At 37.7% G+C, this 21,764-nt stretch overlaps 1 protein-coding gene across 2 annotated transcripts in view; it reads right to left on the bottom strand.

The window, feature by feature from the left end:
• The window catches only part of LOC150078439 (uncharacterized), a 308,908-nt gene that overhangs the window by 65,961 nt on the left and 221,183 nt on the right, over positions 1–21,764 (bottom strand). For both annotated transcript variants that reach the window (XM_090384725.1, XM_090384724.1), the window contains exon 10: positions 3,113–3,251. In XM_090384725.1, coding sequence (XP_090240851.1) covers positions 3,113–3,251 — 139 coding nt within the window. The remainder of the gene's footprint in view (positions 1–3,112; positions 3,252–21,764) is intronic.

The raw sequence follows: 21,764 nt of genomic DNA on the forward strand, positions 1-21,764 counted from the left end.
CTTGCACGTGCAGCTGCCACAGAAAACAAATACTTCCTGGCTATCTCTATCGACTTCGCTGGGGCGTTCAACACCCTTTGGTGGCTGAGAGTCCTAGCCCGGCTCCGGGGGACTGGGATGCCAGGCAACCTCTATGGAGTAATCCAAAGCTACCTCTCCAGTAGACCCATCATGTTGACTACTCCATATAAAATACTCACCAGAAAAATCAACAGAGGCTGTTCACAAGGCTCTGTTTTAGGATTCACGTTATGGAACATAGTCTTGGATGAATTCCTAAATACCAATACTGGAGAGGCATCTTCACAAGCCTTTGCAGACGACCTCATCCTGATGATAAAGACAAATTGCAAAATCCAGCTGGAAAGAAAGGAAAAATCATGCCCTTAAAATCCTACAAGAGTAGACCAACATCCACTTCCTTAGAATCCCTGCAACCAAAACGGACTCCATTCTCCTCAAGGGTGCCCTAGATTACAGGAGACCCCCACAGATTAAGATTGATGGTATCACACTACGACTTTCCAAGGAACTTAGATACCTGGGAGTAATACTGGACCCCACTCTCTCCTTCCAGGCACACTTGAAATACATCTGAAAGAAATACATCTCTGGAAACAAGGGGCTATACAGCCCTTGTTACCAGAGTCACAAAAAGGGACTGGGGATTGAAAAAGAAGACCCTCAAGCTGTTTTACAAAGCCACCTTCCTGCCGATAGCTACCTATGCTTCCGGAGCATAGTACCCAAAAGTTACCATGGCTGTAAATTGCAGAATCCTTGACTATCCATAGAGCCATCCTGCTTGCTATAACCCGGACCTGCAGCACAGTTAGCACCCATGCACTGCAGGTGCTGGTGGGAAGCCTACCTTTGAACCTCAAAGTAGCTAAATGTGGAGTATTATATGAACTCTCCAAAGAAAGAGCCTGTACCTTTGCCGGTTTTGACGCAGATCCTACCACAAACCGTTTTACTGAGAAAGAGAGACTTACAAATCATGCAGACCTGGCAAACCAGATAGGAGAATTCCCCAAACGATTCTTCCCCATGTTGGAAAACTCTACCCAATGGCTCCAGCATGGTTCACGCCGGGACTCCAAGCAGACCTTCCTGCTAACAGGACATGGTGTCTTTAAGGGCTAAGCTTACAGCACTGAGCATTACAGATGACCCTACTTGATGTTGTGGAGAGTTGGAGAGCTGGCACCACCTCATGCATGAATGCCAGCTTTATGATGACCTCCGCTGCCAGCTCATTCACCTGGATTACCTTTTTGCCCAGAGAGAGAGAACAACACTTCCTGAACAGGAGACAGGAATATATTGCCTTCTCAAAGTTCGCTGAAGACTTGTACAAAAGAAGAAGACGGGACCTGAATGCACACTAGCCACATAATGGCTAGAAGCCAAAATGTGCATAACACCAAAGATGACCTACCAAGCAACCATGAAGATACACAAAAAAACTGAATGAAGGATGAATAGCAGCCGTTCTGGCAGCCTGAGCCAAGCACTAGCCTGGCTCTCCTTTAATACCCCTTCCTGGCAGGGGGACGAGACGACCAGTCACCTCGCCCCCCCTGCTACCCCACCTTTCCTTCTAGTGAGGCACGGGCATGCCTCACTGACCACCTGGGAGAATTTCTTCTGTCTCCCCCTACCTATAATTAGTAACCATCTCAAAATTTTTCTCGTTTTGGATTTTCAATTTCTTAGCTAAATATCAGGCCCATTTTACAGTTTTTCTGTTACTTGAATGATTTAGGTGGAGAAGGGCATATGCCTGGGAACCACCCCGACACAGTACACACACACACGCGCCCCTACCTATACACGACGCGAACGCCCTACACACTAAATTTAATCTAGCCCATAAATAATTTTCGCCCTAATTATCCCACGCACTGCCCTGCTCCTGCCATATGAATGCATGCACATGTGCTGCATGCAAACATCCAAAGTAATTACGACTGCATAGATGCATATATATTATAGGTTTTTTTTTTTTTTTTCTTAGGTCCTAGCCACTGAAATCTCAGGAAATTACGTGGCAGCTGCCAGAGTAACTTAAGTCTACTGGGTTCCTGGTCTGCCTCCACGGGGTGAAGGTGGGGCAACACTGGGCTCCAGCGGCTAAATGACCAGATGAACAATGATGCATGACATTACACAGGTACAAAACCCACAAACTTTTAAACCTCTGGCATTCCCAGCAAACTGGTACCCCCACAAAGAAAGCAACACGGAGATGGGGTGAACCCCTGGTGCCGCATGACAACAATATATCTTACACTACTAGTTACGTGCTATGTTATTCACATCAAATTACCGACACAAAAGCTCTACGAATATTAAGTCGTAACATAAAAAAATTTTAACTAAATTTAAAAATAAGCTGATAAACACAACTAAGACTATCAAACTATTTAGTGAACACAGTTTAATATGCCAATTAAGTAAAAATACGACAAAAGTGTCCAAAACACTTATTTGTTCCCAAGGAGCTCAAAATGTTTCCTCTGCACAGTTCATACCTTAGTGTCAGAAGTTAAAGGCTAGTGGTAGCTATTCTGAATAGCAGTGCTCAGTATCAATGAATAAATTATATAAACAACAGTTTTCTATTATATTTATTTTAATTATTACAAAATCCTTTGTAGAATTTATAGCAGTACTTTGTGAACCTCAAAGGGTTGTCAAATTTTTTTAAAATGGACAGGTAGAAAACTAACATGAAATTTTTATATAAATGTGTCAAAACGATATGAAAAAAAAAAAAAGTTATTACATAAAGAATTTTATTATACATGAATACAAAGTTTACAGTAAGTGTTCAAAATTTCTTATGGAATGTAACATTTGCTAGAGGAAACATTCTAGGGAGGATGAAAGACTTTTAGGCGCATATATGTCATTCATTTGTAATAATGTTTACTGCTTGCTTTTTTCTTTAAATAATCCTCTAACTGAAATCCAAAGGATTTTTTTACCTTTGTTTATATGAACTTTTTACTTCAGTTTGAGACCTAGAATTCATCCAAAAATTTATAATAATAGTAGTAATAGAGGCATGTGAAAGACCTTACACAAACACATGGATATCACTTACTGTATTTTATCCTGCTCTTCTTAGGAACTTGCACATCAAATGGCTGACTTGTCTTGCGCCATTCATCTTCTAAATCAGAAGAATATAATACTTTGTCAGCAGGAACTAATGGAAAAGTAGGCAAGTCAGCATCTTCTTCCTGCAAATTAATGAACAAACAGCCAATTTAGAAAAAAAAAAATTTAAAACGTCGGTTAATGTAAGCAGCATGTTTCACATTTCATGTAAGTTAGCACATAGTAATAATTCTTGATTTATAAAAAAATTAAAAAGCAACACTATCCAGTACTTCAGCTAAAATATGTGGTTTATGGATAGCCCATGTGATATGTATGGGGAGGGGGGGAATATATACTGGACAGTTAGAAAATAAGTTTCCCTGTCCGGGAGACTCTAGTGTCAAAACGGTTAGAGATAGCCCTGTGAAATTCGGTGGATATGCCATTTGGGGTATGGGGAAGTGATTTAGAAGTGCCTCCAGCTTTCATTAGATAACAGGTTTGCCTAATAGGTGATGTAATTTTTACTTAAGTAAACACTAGAACGAACGGATGAATCATATTGGTCCACTAGATTTGAATGGTTTAACTGTTTCATGATTCTGCTCAGATTTCTGACAAACTGAATAAGTATTTTGTATCCACATTCACACATGAGTAATTTTTTTAGGAATGAGGATGCCAGAAGTGCATCAAATTCTACCAGAGAGCTATATGATTTTGTATTAACCAAGAAGGTGGAAAATAAATCATTGAAGCTAAATATGATTTCCTTCTACTTCTCTCTCTCTCTCAGGGAAACTCAGAAATTTTTTTTGGCTGGTGCAGCATAATTCTCAGGCTTCCTTGCACCATATGGCTAATAATAATAATACAGTGGATTACGGTTATTTGGGCCACCGATTAATCGGGGCAGCCGTTTATTTGGGGAAAATCTTAAAAAACAGAAACCAACCGAGAAAATAGCCAGGGTTACTTCGCTTAATTGGGACAGCATGCCGTTTAATCAGGGCAGGAGACTGCAGCACTGGAGAATACCCTACGATTGTCTCCGACGGCACCACGTGGTTCGGTCGAAATTCTGGAGATCACAACCATAAAATAATAAAAACAATTAGCAGTCACCTGTTTATTGGGCTTTTCTGTTAGTGAAATCTATCATAAACGGACAGTAAACTCGATCTTATTGAATTTTCGATAATACCGACTGGAATTCTGTGGGTTATTATGATGAAATGTGTTTACACTTCCATGAAATCTTCAATCATATAAAAAAATTAATTTTCAGATCTTCTCTTCATTCCTATTTTTAAAGCTTTGTAACTCATTACTCCGTTCTCACTTGCGCGTATTGTGTTACTTGCAATTTGTGTGTGCCGTGTTCTAGCAAAGTTTCTCTATATCATTAGCAAAACCCCATGAGCTGTCTGGGCATCTAACTGCACAATTACCCCAGGTATTTCTCATTTTCCACTATCCTGGGTGTAGTACCACACAGCTGATAAGTTACTCTGGGATTAACTGCTACCCATATGCAATACCCTGCATCTGTCAATGTTAAATTTCAACTGCCATTTCTCAGGCCATTGACAAATTTCCTAGATCCTGTTGCAGTAGCTCACCCTGATTACTGTTGTTAACCACCCTGCCAATCTTTGTATCATCTGCAAACTTTGACATTGACATTTTCAATCCACTGCACGATGAAGGCCTCTCCAGCAACTGATATACCTTCATCAATATCATTAATGTTATTAATATCATCAATAGCATCAAATATGGGCCTAGAGGTGGACTGGGTCAAAAATTCTTACTGGAAAAAACTTGTAGTGGTCTCATACTAGTGTTTATGGCCATATTGTGAGGAAGTGTGTGCTAGAGTAATTATCCACTCTTATTATGATTTTTTAATAATCTAGTTTCTTACTATGATTTTTGTACATTTAGTTTTCAGATATTAGTCAACAAATAGAATGTATTGGAGGTCAGGGTATAAAACTGAAAATTACACTGGCCTCCAGGGTTTCCCTAGTAAGTCTTATGGCCTGGTGGATTCCACTGATAACATTTGCCCACAAAGAGCCCATTGATAACCACTCTTTGTCTTCTTCCAATTAACCATCCCTTTATCAATTTCAGTAATTAGCTCTCAATGCCACATTGCTCCTGTTTATACAGCTTTTCCCCCCCCTTTTTTTTTTTTTTTATGTGCAACAGTATCAAAACCCTTCCTGAAATCCAAGTACAGTGGACCCTTGCCTTACAATTGATTCATTGTACAATCAAATCACTTTACAATATGTAGTAAGCATTGGTCATTGTAATCACATTTGCAATTTGAATTTTAATAATAATAAATGGCAGTTCTAATAAGCAAAAATAGAAGGAATATTATCCATAGGCTATAAAAGTAAAGATATAAAGCACAAATTTATCCTTTATTATGTTACCAATTAACAAAATTACACGGTACAGGAAAATTGGAAGAATATTTTCCAGAGGTCAGCAAAATAAATTTACGCTTATGTAATAGCTTAATAATACTGTAATATATACATGCTAACTAATTGATATTTCTATTCAATAACTTTTTTGGGGGGGGGGGATGTAAAATTTAAAACAATAATAATAATAAAAAATGCAATCAATAACAAACATGGCATACATAAATTGTGACTAACACGATACATGCAAGTGAGATACGGAATAACAAGTTTACAAAGCTTAAAAAATAGGAATGAAGGGAAGAATCTGAAAAACATTATCATTATTAGCCATATGGCGCAAGGAAGCCTGTGGCTTTTGCTGCACCAGACCAAAAAAAAAAAAAAAATCTGAGTTACCCTGAGAGAGAAATCACCAAGAGAAGAATGATGATATCCAGCTCAGGACCCTGGGTGTGCCAAGCCCATACTAAATAAGAGAAGAATCTTATTTGTTTTTTTATATGATTGAAGATTTCGTGGAAGGGGAAACACATTTCACCATAATAACGTAAAAACCCACTGAATTCCAGCTATTGGTATTATCTCAAGTTTACTACCCATTTATAACAGATTGGGCTAATGGAAAAGCCCAATAAACTGGAAAAATTGTTTTTATTGTTTTATGGTGGTGACCTCCAGAAAAATATCACAGGCATTAAAAATTGATTCTTATAACTGAACATGATAACGATGAAAGTGTAGTACACTTTAATCAATATATAAGTTTTAATCAATATGTACAATTTCCATTATAAAAATCATCTTTTAGAGAGATAAACAGCTTAGTTATACAGCGAAAATTTCAAGGTCTCGGAATGAATTACCAAAAAACAGTGCATTATTGAGTTCACATTACGATATTTTCACATACAATGTTGTCACAGGAACGGATTAATATTATAAATCGGCAGAGGGGATCCACTGTATATGATATCAAAATTATTTTTTTTGCATCCAGTCCCTTGGTCACTGCCTCATAGTGACCCATCAAGATTGATTAGACAGGACTGCCCCTTAACAAATCTATGCTGTGACTGCATTATGATTGCATTCTGTCCAGATGGTACTATTTCTTTAACCAGTGACTCCATTATTTTCCCTGGAAGAGACATTCAGCTAGCAGATCTGTAATTACTCACGTCACCTTTTTATCTTCCTTTTATGAATTGGGGATGCATTCGCACATCTCCAGTCCATAGGGACCTCCTCTGAATCCATGCATGCTCTCATAATTATGGCTAAAGGCTTGCTTACCCCCTTTGCAGCCTGTCTTAATATGATTGAATATATCATATCCATCCCAGGTGCTTTATTTATGTTCAACTTCATCCATTCCTTGTCCATTTTCCTTTCAGTTATCACAAAGTCATTTAGCTCCCCACCCAGGTTGTTGTTGTTGTTATTTGGTTTTTAGGAGCATTAGCAACTAAGGTCATATTGCTCCGGGAATATGCGGTGGTCATTCCCTGATCTTTCCACTTCCTCCGTATTTGGTGGTGACGGGCTCGAACCCCGGTCTAATCAAGAAGCATGTGCTTCGCACTGTTGCTCCTTCCCACCTGGCTATGGAGGTGCCCCCCAGGAGCTAAAGAATTCCTCATTTGTGAATGTAGGGGCAAAATACTGATTCAATTTGTCAGGAACCTGAGCAAAGTCATCAATAGCCCACTGACATCGTGGCCCAATATGATTTAATTCCTTCTTCTATTTTTAATAGAAGCCTTTGCTGCTTTTCTTTGCCAGACACTTCACATAATCTGCCTTAACCTGTCCCTCCTTTGTGACTTGATTAAAGACTGATTTATTTCTGCCACATGTTAGAAGGGCAGAATAACACACTTCTACTAGTTTTGTTTTCCAAGTGCTTATCTCATACCAAAATGACTCAACATTGCAATGGTCACCCATGTTGACTGGATGTACTGTCTTAGAGTTAATATGCTTCTTAACTAAGAGAATAACCCCTCCTACTGAAAAACGATGACTACTTACACTCCTGTAATGTTGTCCTTATGATACCATCACATACCAAAACAGTGGTTTACAATTCATTATATTTGCATGTTCTGTACTCTACTCTTAAACTAAAAAAGTATGGAATTAAAACTCTAATTAAGGTCTTCTGGACCAATCTTAAGTTAGTCACTCAGTTTGTTTGTCACTGAGGGTAAGGATATTTAGAAGAAGAATAGGGGTTTGGATGTTTCCAAATTAGACATCAGTTTGACGGCTAACTTCTCTGCCACTGCAGAGAAGTTAGCTGCCAAATTCTGTGCAGTGGGACCAACTTATGATGTTACCAACAGCAAATTCTAAGGGGCTGTTGGTAACATCATAAGTTGACCCCACTGCACAGAATTTAAAAACTGTTCGGGACCACTGTAGTCACCCTCATGAGAGCAAAAGTCTTTCCCTTTACCTTGACAGTAGTCTTTTATTAAATTCCACATTAGCATACTGTGATCACTGCCACCCAGTAGGAATGGCTGCCGTAGCAGAGGCATAAATACTGACAATATGTACAAAGAGGCAGATCCATCCCCATGAGCAGAAAATAAGGGTAAAATGTGTGTGTGCCCAATACATGTCTTGGTCAGGATTGCCTCCTCTTGCATATCTGATCCCTTGCACCCACAACAGAGTTCCTTTAAATTGCAGCAGCTTATTGCCACCCCGAGACCGCCAGATTTCCAACCATTGCTCTTCACACACGTTTTTTTATAACTGATTTGTAGTCTATATACAGCACTTGGTAGTAAGGAGAGTATGCAGTTGTTGGATGTTTAGCAGCTTATCTGCATATTCATTTCCTTTGATGTCTGTATGACCTGGTATCTAACAGAAAGTGACTGACTGGTTAACAGCATGTAACACAATTAGTTGCGATCTAATTTGCTTCAAGACAAGGTGGATTGTCTTGGATGGATTTTTTAATGATGTTATTGCACTCAAAGAGTCAGAATAGATCATTGTTTTTTTACTGGACAGACTGAAGTAGACATATTCCTTCATAAGGGACACAGAACTAGAAAAGATGGAAGAAACTGCACCTACTGTCATACTTGTTTTTGAACCATTTGTATATATAATTGGCAATTCTGAGGATTTATAGCTACATATGCAGCATGGAGTTTCCTGATGGTGAGATCTGCTGATTGCTTTTTTACCCATTGTTGGAAAGAGAAATCAAAGAACGGCATATACTCCGACAATGGAGGTTTATATGTGTTTGATTTCTGAGATATTATCCATATAGAAAATTCCAGCATTGCATTAACTGTAGTAACCTTTTTCCGATTGGATTGTTGCTAAAAAACATGATCCACTGGGGCTGAAATAAGTATGGCCAGAGAGGAAGGAAGACTGTATTCCTTCATAGTTGAGTAGCAACATTTCCCAAAGATTGAGAGGAGACTCATGTACTTCTATATATAGACTGTGTACAGGGAATGTTTTGAATGCCCCTAATGCACAGTGACCAGATTTATAAAAAAAAAAAACAAAAAAAAAAAAAAGGGACACTCATGGCGAGCTGACATGATTCGAGTGTCATATTAGTTAAAAGGATCCTCTTGTACTCGTTTCATGCCAACTAGCCATAACTGTTTAGCTTGATTAAAATTAATATAGGTTACTTGCACATTTCTTGCTGTCATAGTCTCACACTAAAATTGTCAAATTACACAAATCTTTACTAAGCAGACGGTCCAGGATATACACTATTAATATTTTTGTCATATTTTTTCGATGACTAAATTTCTTCCAAAAGGTTTGATTGTTCCTTTATGAAATTTTAAAAGTCCATACAAGAAATGTCCTTAAAATGTTATTAATATTTGTTATTAATATTGCCTGTACAGTTTCAATGGCCAGCTGGTTCCTTTCATCAGTCCAAAATGCATTCATTAAAGAAAACACTCTCTCTAATGATGCATTTGCGCCTGGTATTCCTAACACAAAACTCACAATACGTATTATGTTCCCAAATCTAATGTCTTCATTTTTCATTGTCTGAACTGTCTTAGTCCACCTATTGCTAGTCGTCACACCACATTTCTTCCAATGATCAACCTTAGATTCACATGATTCACTTCATTGAATAGTTCGTCTTCATCTATTACTTTTAGTATTTTGGTGTCAATTTTGGATATGTTTTGGACACACCAAGATTAAGGGAAATCACACAAAACCCATTTAAAGTCATATATCTCTGCAAAAGGCTTGGCCGAGTTTTACGCATATTCTAGGAACGTATTATAGAAAGTGATAACAGTTTCAGCAAATTCAACATCTCTGATGACCATCATCTACCAGTTGGATTTTGAGGTCCAGGAAGCAGATGTAAAAAAAAAAAATGTTGCTCCTTTCTATTGAGCATTTGTTATGTCAGGGCAATCAGTTCTTGTGTCACTCACTGCCACAAATTTCCTCTCGTTCAATCTTTTTGATAGTGTTATTACACATTTTAAGTTGGCTATGAATGAACTTGGACCAGAGAAGGGACTGTGGATTATTAAAAAAATCCCTCAAGAGTTTGGGCTTTTATCTTGTGATAGAAATATGACTTGAGACCATCAAACATCTTGATTATTCTTTCCACTGCAGGTAGCAATGAAAGCCATTACATCTTCACACTTCCTAAAAGTTGCTTGTATCCCCCTTCTACAAAATTGCAAAAGGATTTCAGTGCCTCGGGCCCATTCTCTTTTACTTTGTTAATAATTGATTCCACATCAATTGGCAAAGTATCAGCACTTGTTTGCAAAGCATTATGCATATGTGCAGCACAGCATACTCCTAAGATGTCCATTTTCATGTTCTTGCTTATCTTACGAAAGACATTATTCTTGCCTCTTTCACAATGCCTCCAAAGTTGGTGTTGCAGATGTCACCACAAAATGCTATCTTGTTGGTTAACTTGTATTTCTCCAATATGGACAGAATGCAATCCACTAATATCCCAGACATTTCTCCTACGAGATTTTGTAATTCCAACAATTTCACTTGTATTCCTTTAATAGGTATAAAATAACTTGCCAAAAACTGGGACCAACTTCAGTCTTGAGTGATTTGATGAATCTAACATAACAGATACATATTTTGCCTCACGTAAGTCATTCATCGCTTCACGAAATACAAATGGAGCCGGTACATTCACAACTATACTTTCACATTTTGTTCTTGCACATACATGTGAAATGTTTTGAGAATAAGTTTTGTACGATGGTAGATGTGCAATCCACTGATCTAAATGAATGTTTATGCTTGACACTATGGAAAGCTAGAAATCCTTCTTGTGCTGTGCAGCAAGATGTTTCCATTCACCATTTACATCTTGTTTTGTCATGAATGAGGTTAGTTTATGGCTTGCAATTTTTGCTGCAACTGCTTATTTGTGCTTCTTTTTAGCAGTGTGCTGTTTAATATCTGAACGACCACCATGTTCAACAGAAAATTCAGCTGTACAGTGCATAAAACTTTACAGTTAACATTATGACTTTCAGTTACGAAAGGGAATTCTTGTTTCAACGTGTCCGTGAAACTACACTTATGCTTGGGCTTCTCACGACCTATTGTCAAAATACTGAATTTATAATTAATTATTAGACCCTTCAAGTAATGTTACTGAGTTTACATCACCACCAAACGGATCAATACTTTGAAAAACACCAGAGAAAATACTAGAATTCATTTGCATGTGTCTATCGCATCAGCCATGCTACAAACAAAAGTCGACTGTCATATTCTTGACTGTGCATTATAATGCCACTTGTGGAAACTATGTGAAAGCCATCTGAATCACATCTTACTGGATTATAGTACCCATCTATTGAAAATAGGGTAAGCCTCTTTACTCATTTGCAAACAATTGTACAGTTAGATTAGAGTTTACAAAAAATGATCCATAAAGATATAAAAAACAACATTTTGGAATTCAACAGTATGTCAACCAAGGGTGTCAAGGCTACTACTCAGGATTTCTAAGAGGTATAAGCTAAAGGTTATAATGATTTATGCATCAACATCGATCCATGATGATGAAGAGGTTGTAGAAAGGAACACTGAAATTGAGTCTTCTAGATGAACAGAAAACTCACTACACTATCATTATGGGTGACTTCAATGCTAAGATTAAAAAGAGACAAAACAGCACAGAAAGGGGAACTATAGGAAATTCTGGAATTGGTGAAAGAAATGAACACTTTTTTCAAGAAAAGGGTGAACAGAAAGTCGACATGGAAGAGTGCAAATGGATTAACAACTAATGAAATCAACTTCATCCTCACTAACAGAAGATATATCATGAATGATATTACTGCCCTGAACAAGGTAAATGTTGGAAGTGATCACAGAATGGTAAGATGCACACTTGATATAGATGTAAGAAAAGAAAGGAAAAAACTGACTAGAGTAAATAATACAAAGGTCTTTGAGATAACAGAAGAGAAGAAAAAGCAGTATGTACTGGAACTTAAGAGCAAGTTAGTTTGCGCTTCTGCAGACTGCTCAGGACCAAGATATCAACGAGGAATATTACAACTTTTTGAAAGTGATAAAGCCCTAGAAACCTATAGGTAAAAAGAAATCCAAAGAAGAAAAAATTAGTCAAGAAACACTTGTCATGATAAACCGAAGACAACAAATGAAGCGCAAGATAAACACTGACAAGGAGAAAATTGAGTATACTGAGTTATGCAAAGCCATTAGAAAGAGACTCAGAGAGGATATAAGATTTAATATGAGAAAAGTAGAATAAGCATTGAGGGAAAACAAAGGATTTAAATCAGCAGCCATGAGCAGTAATAGAGAAAGACAAATGATACTGAAACTGATGAATAGCGATGGTGTACATATAAATAGCAGAGATGGCATAATTCAAATAGCAGAAAACTACTATAGAGAATTATACAAGGAGCGAGGGAATGATGCCAGCAGTGGGGAAGATGGATCGCAAATAAGTAACACATACAACATACCTGATATCCGTCCTGATGAGGAATGAAGCCCCGGGGAAAGATGAAGTTACTTTATTTTTTTTTTTTTATTATGTAAACCCCAAACATGAGAAGTATTAGAACCTATAGTACTTAGTACCATGCTCGGGTTGGAGGTTCAGAAAATGTTTGTTGACATTGGACTTGAACTTCTGTAGACTGCAATTTTCAGGAAATACGTATGAAGGAAGGTTGTTCCAAAAAACGGCAGTTGAATGAATAAACGAGGAAGATGAAAAGTTGGTTCTGTGAGTTCGAAGTTGGACAGTAAATGGATGTTGGCTGGTGGTGGCAAGTGTTCGGACTGTTTTGAAAGAGAGAGTGGGAATTATAGAAGCCAATTCAGAAGAACAGTGCCCATGGAAATATCTGTAGAAGAGGCATGCAGCAGAAACAGTACGTCTATGAGACAGCGAGTGGAGAGACTCTGTTAGAGATGAATCATTAATTAACCTAACTGCCGTCTTCTGAACGGAATCAAGAAGCCTGAGAGAGGTTTTGGGGGCACAACCCCAGATGTGGGAACAATATTCCATGGTAGGGCGGATTTGTGATTTGTTTGGAAGCTGTTTGGAAGAAAAGTACAGTAAACCCCCACTATTCGCGGTCGCTGATTTAATATAAAATGAAACCTAAAAAAATGTGAATTTTAAATCACCGTGAACGTTTTCCGCCATAAAAAAACATGGGCATGGCTAAAATCATCTTTCCCGGTCAAAACAGCACTCAGTGGGTGGGGGAGAGGGGTGACAAAATCGCGAGCGTGGATGTTTCTTGCTAATCCTTGTTCAGTATGTGCTATGTATGCGCTTGTCATGGAAGGTTTCGTCGTTTGCTTTTAATTTATATGCTTATAAATTGAATAAATTTATCAATTTATAAATTAATATGCTTACAAAAGTGAAAAATCTACCGTTTTGCAGTGTGTTAGTGTAAACAGGCTTTTTCGACTGCGTTAACGGAAGAAAGTGACTTTATTGTGGACAAATTCTTTTCTAACCTACAAAAATATGGCTACGAATAACAAGGGAATTGTGAAAAGATCAAAGAAGGTGATGACATTAGCGAGTAAAATTCAGTTATTAGACAAAATTTCTAATGGTGAAAGTGTCTCGTCAGTGGCAAAACATTATAAAATCAATAAGTCAATGGTACAATCAATCAAGAAATCGGAAAAAAAAATCCACCTTAGTGTTCGTGAAAACGCGCTAATTGCTTCAAAAATTTGCTCTGCAACTCGTGGTGTTAAATTAGAAAAAATGGAAAAAGCTTTAAATCTGTGGATAGAAGACCGAACTCAAAATAAAATTCCCTTAAGTTCACTCATCACTCGTGAAAAGGCAAAACACCTTTATATTGAACAATTAGACTTTACACCAGCCGGTATTCAAATCAAATAAACAAATTCCAATCCTGCAACTAAAACACTTTATTTACAATAAAATAAAAAAATATAAAATATGATGATAAAAGTGATAAAAACAGTTAATAAAATACCATAACAACTGTAGCTTTCGGAGACAGCGGTCTCCTTTCTCAACAGCATATTTCTGCTGTGTGGCACATCCTTAAATATCCATGGCACTCGTCACATGGTTCCTCGGGAATATGGCTGGAATTTCCCATTTATGCACCGGAACCGGAAATGGCTCGGGAGCGCACTAGCTGAAACCGTTCATCTCACCCAAGAACAACGGTTTCAAAGAGGGGATGTAAGCATACACTACAGCGGTTATGGTATTTTATTAATTGTTTGTATCATCATATTTTATATATTTCTATTTTATTGTAAATTAAATCACATCAGTTTTATTTTATTGTAAATAAAGTGTTTTAGTGGCAGGATTGGAATTTGTTTATTTGAATATTGGCTGGTGTAAAGTCTAATTGTTCAATATGAATTGTCCCAGCCTTGTAGGCCTATTTAGAGATAAAACACCTTTATCAACACTTTAGCGAAACTGGTGATAGAACTGGTGGGATAAGTTTTTTAGCTATAGCAAAGGCGCTGGATTGAAAGATTTGTTTAAAATTTCTAATAAATATTACATTTAATATTAAATTGTTTCTTATTTTCATTTCGATGCCTTATGCTTGCATTTTACTATGTACTGTCTATGTACAGTCATATTATGAAGGTACATATAACACATACAAAGACAAAATTTTAGACTAGTTTTTCTTATATATTTCATACTTTGGAACGGAACCCCTTTATTACTATGGGAGCCATAACTCAGTATTTGAGGCATTTCTCAGTACCGTAACCCCCGCAAATAGCAGGGGGATTTACTGTAATACCAAGAGCGAAAGGGAAAACTAAGTTTTTTAGATGCAGAGGAAGCAACATTTGTAATGTGCTTGTGCAAAGAGAGATTAGAAGTCAGGGTTTTCCCCAATAGAGATATATGATTTTTCCTAGAAATCGGAGGGTCACCAAAGGTAAGCATAGGAGCAGAACAATCCTTTTTGCGAGATATAAGACAAGACTGAGTTATATAAGAATTAAAATCAGCTAAGTTGTCTTTGCCCCACTGGAGAATTACCTGGAGATCAGTATTTAAGGAATTGGTAACAGATTTCCGAGAAGTTGAAGCTGATTGAGCAGGACAAGGTTTCTCAAAATGGAAAGTGGAATGCAATGTGCTATCATCGGCAAAACTATGGATATGATTTCCAGTCAATGGAAGAAGGTCATTAATATACAAGAGGAAAAGAGTGGGGGGAAAGAACTAAACCTTGGGGGTCACTGGCATTTGTGGAGAAGTTAGAAGACAGAGAGCCATCTACCATCACATTCAGTGAGCGATCTGAGAAAAAACTGGATAACCAATTACAAAAACAGTTGGCAAACCTTAAGATAGAAGCTTCTTTAGAAGACCTTTATGGCAATCACAATCGAAAGCCTTTGAGATGTCAAGAGCAACTGCTTGTGTTTCACTGAACTTTTCCATTGAATTAGTCCATAAATGGGTAACATAAGCCAGAATATCACCAGTGGATCGACACTGACGGAATCCATACTGGTGATCGTTGATCAGATGGAAGGTTTCTAGGTAGTTTAAGAGTTGGTGGTTAATGGATTTCTCCATTACTTTAGAAAGAGTAGAAGTAAGTGCAATGGGACGATAACTGGATGGGAGGGATTTGTCACCCTTTTTAGGAACTGGCTGGATATGAGCACATTTCCAACCAGAAGGAGAAACACCTTTGGAATAAGAAAGTGAAAAAAGGTGGCAAAGAACAGGAGTAAGTTCAGGAGCACAGGTTCTGAGAACAAGTGGAGAAATACCTTCGTGACCTGGTGCTTTCTTAGCATCAAGATTCATCAAAATCCTTCTGACATCCTTTTTACGGAAGACCACAGGAGGCACTGAATGGAGTGTGTGGGGAATGGTGGGAGGTGTTTTACCAAGATAATTAATACATGAGTTGGAAGGTAAATGGGATGCTATCAGGTCAGCTTTATCCTTGGCTGAAGTGAAAACAGAACCATCTGTTTTGGACAGAGGTGGCAGCAGAGATGGGCAAAAGTTGCGGTCAATAGCTTTGGCAAGAGACCAGAATGCTCGGCTACCATTAGAGCAAGAAGCAAGTTTTCTGCTCTTAACCTTTTCAACTCTAGTTTGGCCTGATTAATGACTGCTTTACAATTGTTGCAAGCTTTGGTGTGGGCAGAAAATGAATCTAAAAATATTAGAAACAAGCCAATTACTATATGCAATATTCTTCTCTTGAACAGCACATTTATTGGAAAACCAAGGTTTAGATAAAGGACAAGATTTTAAAGTGAAGTGTGGGATAAAGGATTTCATTCCTACAAGAATAATTTCACTGACATGATCTGAGCAAAAAGTGACATCAGAAGTTTCGAAACAGTAATCCGACCAAGGAAAAGAAGAAAAGATATCTCGCAGGTCATCCCATTTTGCATTCTTGTAATGCCAAACAATATGAGGTTGGGAATAGCCAACCTGTAAAGTTGTTAACATTGGAAGGAAGACACATGACACAAAAACTGGCAAGCCTCTTTACAAAACGTGCATTAGAAAAGGGGTGACATCTAAGAAGTGGAATAATGCTATCATAATTTTGTTCTATAAGAAAGGAGATAAATTAGAAATTGGAAGTAATAGACCAATTAGGTTATTATCCCATATCTACAAGTTGTTCACAAGGGTCATTACTAAGAGATTAGAAAGAATACTTGACGAGAATCAACCGAAAGACCACGCTGGCTATAGAATTAGCAGAGGCATATGATGCAAGAAAGTAAGCTTATGCAGTATCAGCCAAAAAAAAAACAAAAAAGCTCCATTTTACCCCTCCGTTCAATCCAAATCCAGCTCAGCCTTAAATTTATTTAGGCTATCAACTTCAACAACAAAGGATGGAAGTCTGTTTGACCAACTACCCGCTGGCTAAAGGCAAACTTCCACACATCTATCCTACATCTATCTTTCCTCAATTTGAATTTATGCCCTCTCAGGTGATTATTCTGAGCAAGTGGGAAAATCCCATCAGCATTGAGCATGCTCAAACCATTCAAGGATTTATACACCTCAATCAGATCACCTCGCAGGTGCCTAGTCTCTAGACACTGTAATTTGAAAAACTTAAGCCTTTCTTCGTAAGAGCAACCCTTTGTTTCATTCACTAATCTTGCTGCACTTCTCTGTACTCGTTCCAGCAGCTCTATATCCTTCTTAAAATGAGGACTCATTGCCTTATACAAGGGAATAATCACCTCCTTATCCCTGCTAGAAAAATTCCTGTATATCATTGATAAGACACCATGAGCTACTCTTGCAGACCGTCTGCACTGCTCAGAAAACTTCATATCTGCCTGCACAATTACCTCCAGGTCCTTTTCGTTCTCTACCACTGTCAGTGTAGTACTCCAGAGTTGATATGTTACTCTGGGGTTATTGCTTCCCATATGTCGGATTTTACATTTATCAATGTTAAACTTCATTTGCCACCTCTCAGCCCAGATGGGCTGAGAGGTGGCAAGAGATGGGCTCAACTTTTCTAGATCCTGTTAGAGCAGCATACTGCCATTAGTGTCCTTAACAACCCTGCCAACCTTCGTATCGTCTGCAAACTTGGACATTAAGCTTAATATACCATCATCAATATCATTAATAAATACAGAAAACAACAGTGGACCCAACACTGAACTCTGAGGGACTCCACTAATAACATAAGTCCACGATGAGCAGTGTCCATTGATTACCACTCTGTCTTCTCCCACTCAACCATCCCTTTATCCAAAGCAGAAAATTGACTCCAATGCCACACTGCTCCAATTTGTTCAGCAGTCTTCCATGTGCAACAGTATCAAAAGCCTTTCTAAGATTCAAATATATGATATCAAAGTTATTCCTTGCATCCAGTTCCTTTGTGACCACATCATAGTATCCAATCAAATTGGTCAGCCAAGACTGACCAATTTGATCCTGCAGTGCTTCTTTAACCAGTGCCTCCATTAATTTTCCTGGAACAGAAGTTAAGCTAACAGGTCTATAATTACTTGTGTTGCACTTTGATCCTCCTTTGTGAATTGAGTCACATTTGCACATCTCCAGTCCATGGACCTCCCCTGAGTCCAAAGAAGCTCTCATAATTATGGCTACGAGTTTGCTTACTTCCTTTGCTACCTCCTTTAATATAACTGGATAGATCCCATCCACCCCAGGTGCCTTTTTTATATTATCTTCAACAATTTCTCTTCCACTTTCCTCTCAGTTATTACAAAATCATCTAGCTCAGTGCCAGAGTTTAATTCACCTCTGGCATTCCCCTCCCTGAATAACTCCTCATATGTGAATGTAGATGCAAGATACTCATTTAGTTTGTTAGCCACCTGAGCAGGATCATCAACAGTTGAACCATCAATATCGAGTGAACCAATCTAATAAATTCCCTATCCTTCTAGAGTTTACACAGGTAAAGAACTCTTTGCTGTTTTTCTTTGCATCCTTTGCCGAAGATTTCTCATAATCTGTCTTTGCCAGCCTAATCTCCTTTGTTACAGACCAGCTTATATGTATCATAGGCTTCCATTTCACCCATTAATTTATATGTATCCCATGCATTTTTCTTCTCTGCCATATGTCTCATTAGTTCATGGGACCTCCATTTAGACCTAAACCTTGAACAATATTTCTTAGTTATTTTGTAAAGCCTAGTAGCTTCCAAGATAAATTCTTTGAAAGCTTCCCATTTTGAATTTGCTGTTGTTAACATCATCTGTTGGTCAGGACAGGATTCTAAACTATGGATCACTTTCACGTAATATCGCAGCTAATGGAGAAAGCAAATGAATATAAAACACCATTATGCTTGGCATTTGTGGATTATAAAAGGGCATTTGACTCTATACAATATAAGGCAATGTTTCAAGCACTGGAAAGACAAGGCATAAAAAAAAAAAACAAAAAAAAACGGTAGATTTATCATTTTTGTAAGCATATCAATTTATAAATTGATAAATTTATTCAATTTATAAGCATATAAATTAAAAGCAAACGACGAAACCTTCCATGACAAACGCATAATACATACTCTGAACAAGGATTAGCGAGAAACATCCACGCTCGCGATTTTGTCACCCCTCTACCCCCACCCACCCACTGAGCGCTGTTTTGACCGGGCAAGATAATTTTAGCCACGCCCATGTTTTTTATGGCGGAAAATATTCACGGCGCTTTAAAATTCACATTTTTTTTAGGTTTCATTTTATATTAAATCGGCGATCGCGAATACGCGAAACCGCGAATAGCGGGGGTTTACTGTATTACGATTTTGAAGAAAATATATGAGAATGCTACCTGCTTTATTAGACTATACAAAGACAGTAGTAAATTTAAAATTGAGAAAGGAGTTCGACAAGGAGACATAATATCCCTGAAGTTGTTTACTGCTTCTCTTGAGGAAGCTTTCAGAAGATTAGACTATTCGTAGAAATGAGTCAATGTGAATGGAGAATACTTAAACCATTTATGATTTGAGGATGAAATTGTGGTCAATAAGCAATGATCCCAAAGAATTAGAGGAAAATCTTAATCAGTTATGCAGAGTTAGTAAGGATTTTGGACTAAAGATGAATATGGCTAAAACAAAAGTAATGATGAACAAGTATGCCACAGAAAGGGATATAATGATTGAAGGAGCAGTAATTGAAAAGGTGGAGTCATATACTTATCTGGGACAAGTCATTAGCTGTAATAATGATAAATGGCTGAAAGTCAAGAGAAGAATAAATTTTGGATGGATAGCATTCAGGAAATATAGTCACATACTGAGGAGTAATATCCCAATTTGTCTGAAACATAAAACAATGAACCAATGTATACTCCCCACCATAACTTATGTTGTTGTTGTTGTTATTTGGTTTTTAGGAGCATTAGCAACTAAGGCCATATTGCTCTGGGGATATGCGGTGGTCATTCTCTGACCTTTCCGCATCCTCCATATTTGGTGGTCATGGGCTCAAACCCCTGTCTAATCAAAAAGCGTGCGCTACGCACTGCTGCTCCTGCCCACCTGGCTATGAAGGTGCCCCCCATGACTCATGGAAGTGAAACTTGGGCAATCACCAAAAGAATGTAAGAGAAGCTGAGAACTACACAGCGAAGAATGAAATGAATTATATTGGGAATCACACTGTTAGATAAGAAGAGAAACACATGGATTAGGCAGCAAACTCAAGTAAAGGACATTGTTATTTAAAACTAAAGAACTAAAATGGTCTTGGGCAGGACACATAGCTCAAAGACATGATGACAGATGGACTAAGAAAATAACAGAATGGTACATAAGAGAAGCTAGAAGAAAACCTGGAAGACAACAATGGAGATAGACAAATGAAATTCATGAGTTTGTGGGTAGTAAATGGATGGCCACTGCATAAAACAGAAGGAACTGGAAAGTTGCTGGAGAGGCCTTCATCCTGCAGTGGATTGAAAACGGCTGATGATGATTATGAAAAGAGAAATGGGAAGCATTTTTTAAAAAACGGAACATTTGGTTTACATTTTTTCAGGAGAATGGGATCAGTGGCTGAAAAAGGGGAAATCCTGTTAAAAACAGGACGTGTGGTTACCCTACCCTAAGGCAATTCTTAGAGCACTGTGATGGGTAGTGTCTAGCTGAATCATAGACTGGAGCTCCATAAGGAGAGATCTGATTAACATCCGATATAAATGAAGCAGAGTATATTGGTCAGCACCAGTGGTGGGATTCAGCTGGTTCACACAAACCTGTTCTTAGAATTTCCTGAGTTTGCCGAAATGGTCCCTGAAGGCTATTTCACACCAAATGCCATGTGAACTACACTACGTTTGGTTGCTGTCATCCATGTTCTGCCTATTTCACACTGGTGGACACATACCCTCAGCCACAGAGTAGTAAGGTATTACTACTCTGTGGCTGAGGCACAGAGTAGTAATATCTCACTACTCTGTGCCCTAAGCTATTCTATTTCTAGTCGTGATGGAGAGCGGTGTTCCATGGTGCGATAGCTCCAGTGATGAAGGAGATTTATTGCTACTTACATATTTCCTTCTGCAAATAAAGAAAATAGGTTGACAAATGTAATTCAAAGTGCCAGTTATATGGCAAATTTCAGAACTTAATACCTGATATTAGCGAAAGTGATAAGTTTAGACAGACTATTTTATGGATAGTTAAATAATTGACCACCTGGCGTTTGATGAACAACATATGAAAGACAAAAGGATTTTGCTGATAATTCTAATTCAATCTTTACTGCAAAGTAAATGGCTGTGAGTCAGTACGTGCCTATGCGGGATACATTCCTCATGCGAAATTCAAACATTTCCAACTTTGTTACAGCGATATATTTTTCCTTAAAATTGAAAAAATAAATAAAACACTTTTCTAAAGAAGGACAGCTATTTTAATGCTGCCAGAATCCTCAAGTCTAATATATTTGTTCATTCATTTAAATTGTATTGTTTATGAAGTTAAAATTAAATTTTATATAATAAGTTTTATGTAGTCCTTTGTATTTTATAGTTTATGAATTTATTATATCAAATAATTAAAACTAAAGAATTTACATATTGCAGCCTCAAAATGAAGCAACAAGTTTCAGAGGAATTTTCCAAGAAAAAACCAAGGTCTGCAATTTTGAATGAATATTCCA

This window comes from Mastigoproctus giganteus, chromosome 11 (genome assembly GCF_048544385.1).
Source record: "Mastigoproctus giganteus isolate SK-2022 chromosome 11, ASM4854438v1, whole genome shotgun sequence".
Classification (NCBI taxonomy): Eukaryota; Metazoa; Arthropoda; class Arachnida; order Uropygi; family Thelyphonidae; genus Mastigoproctus; species Mastigoproctus giganteus.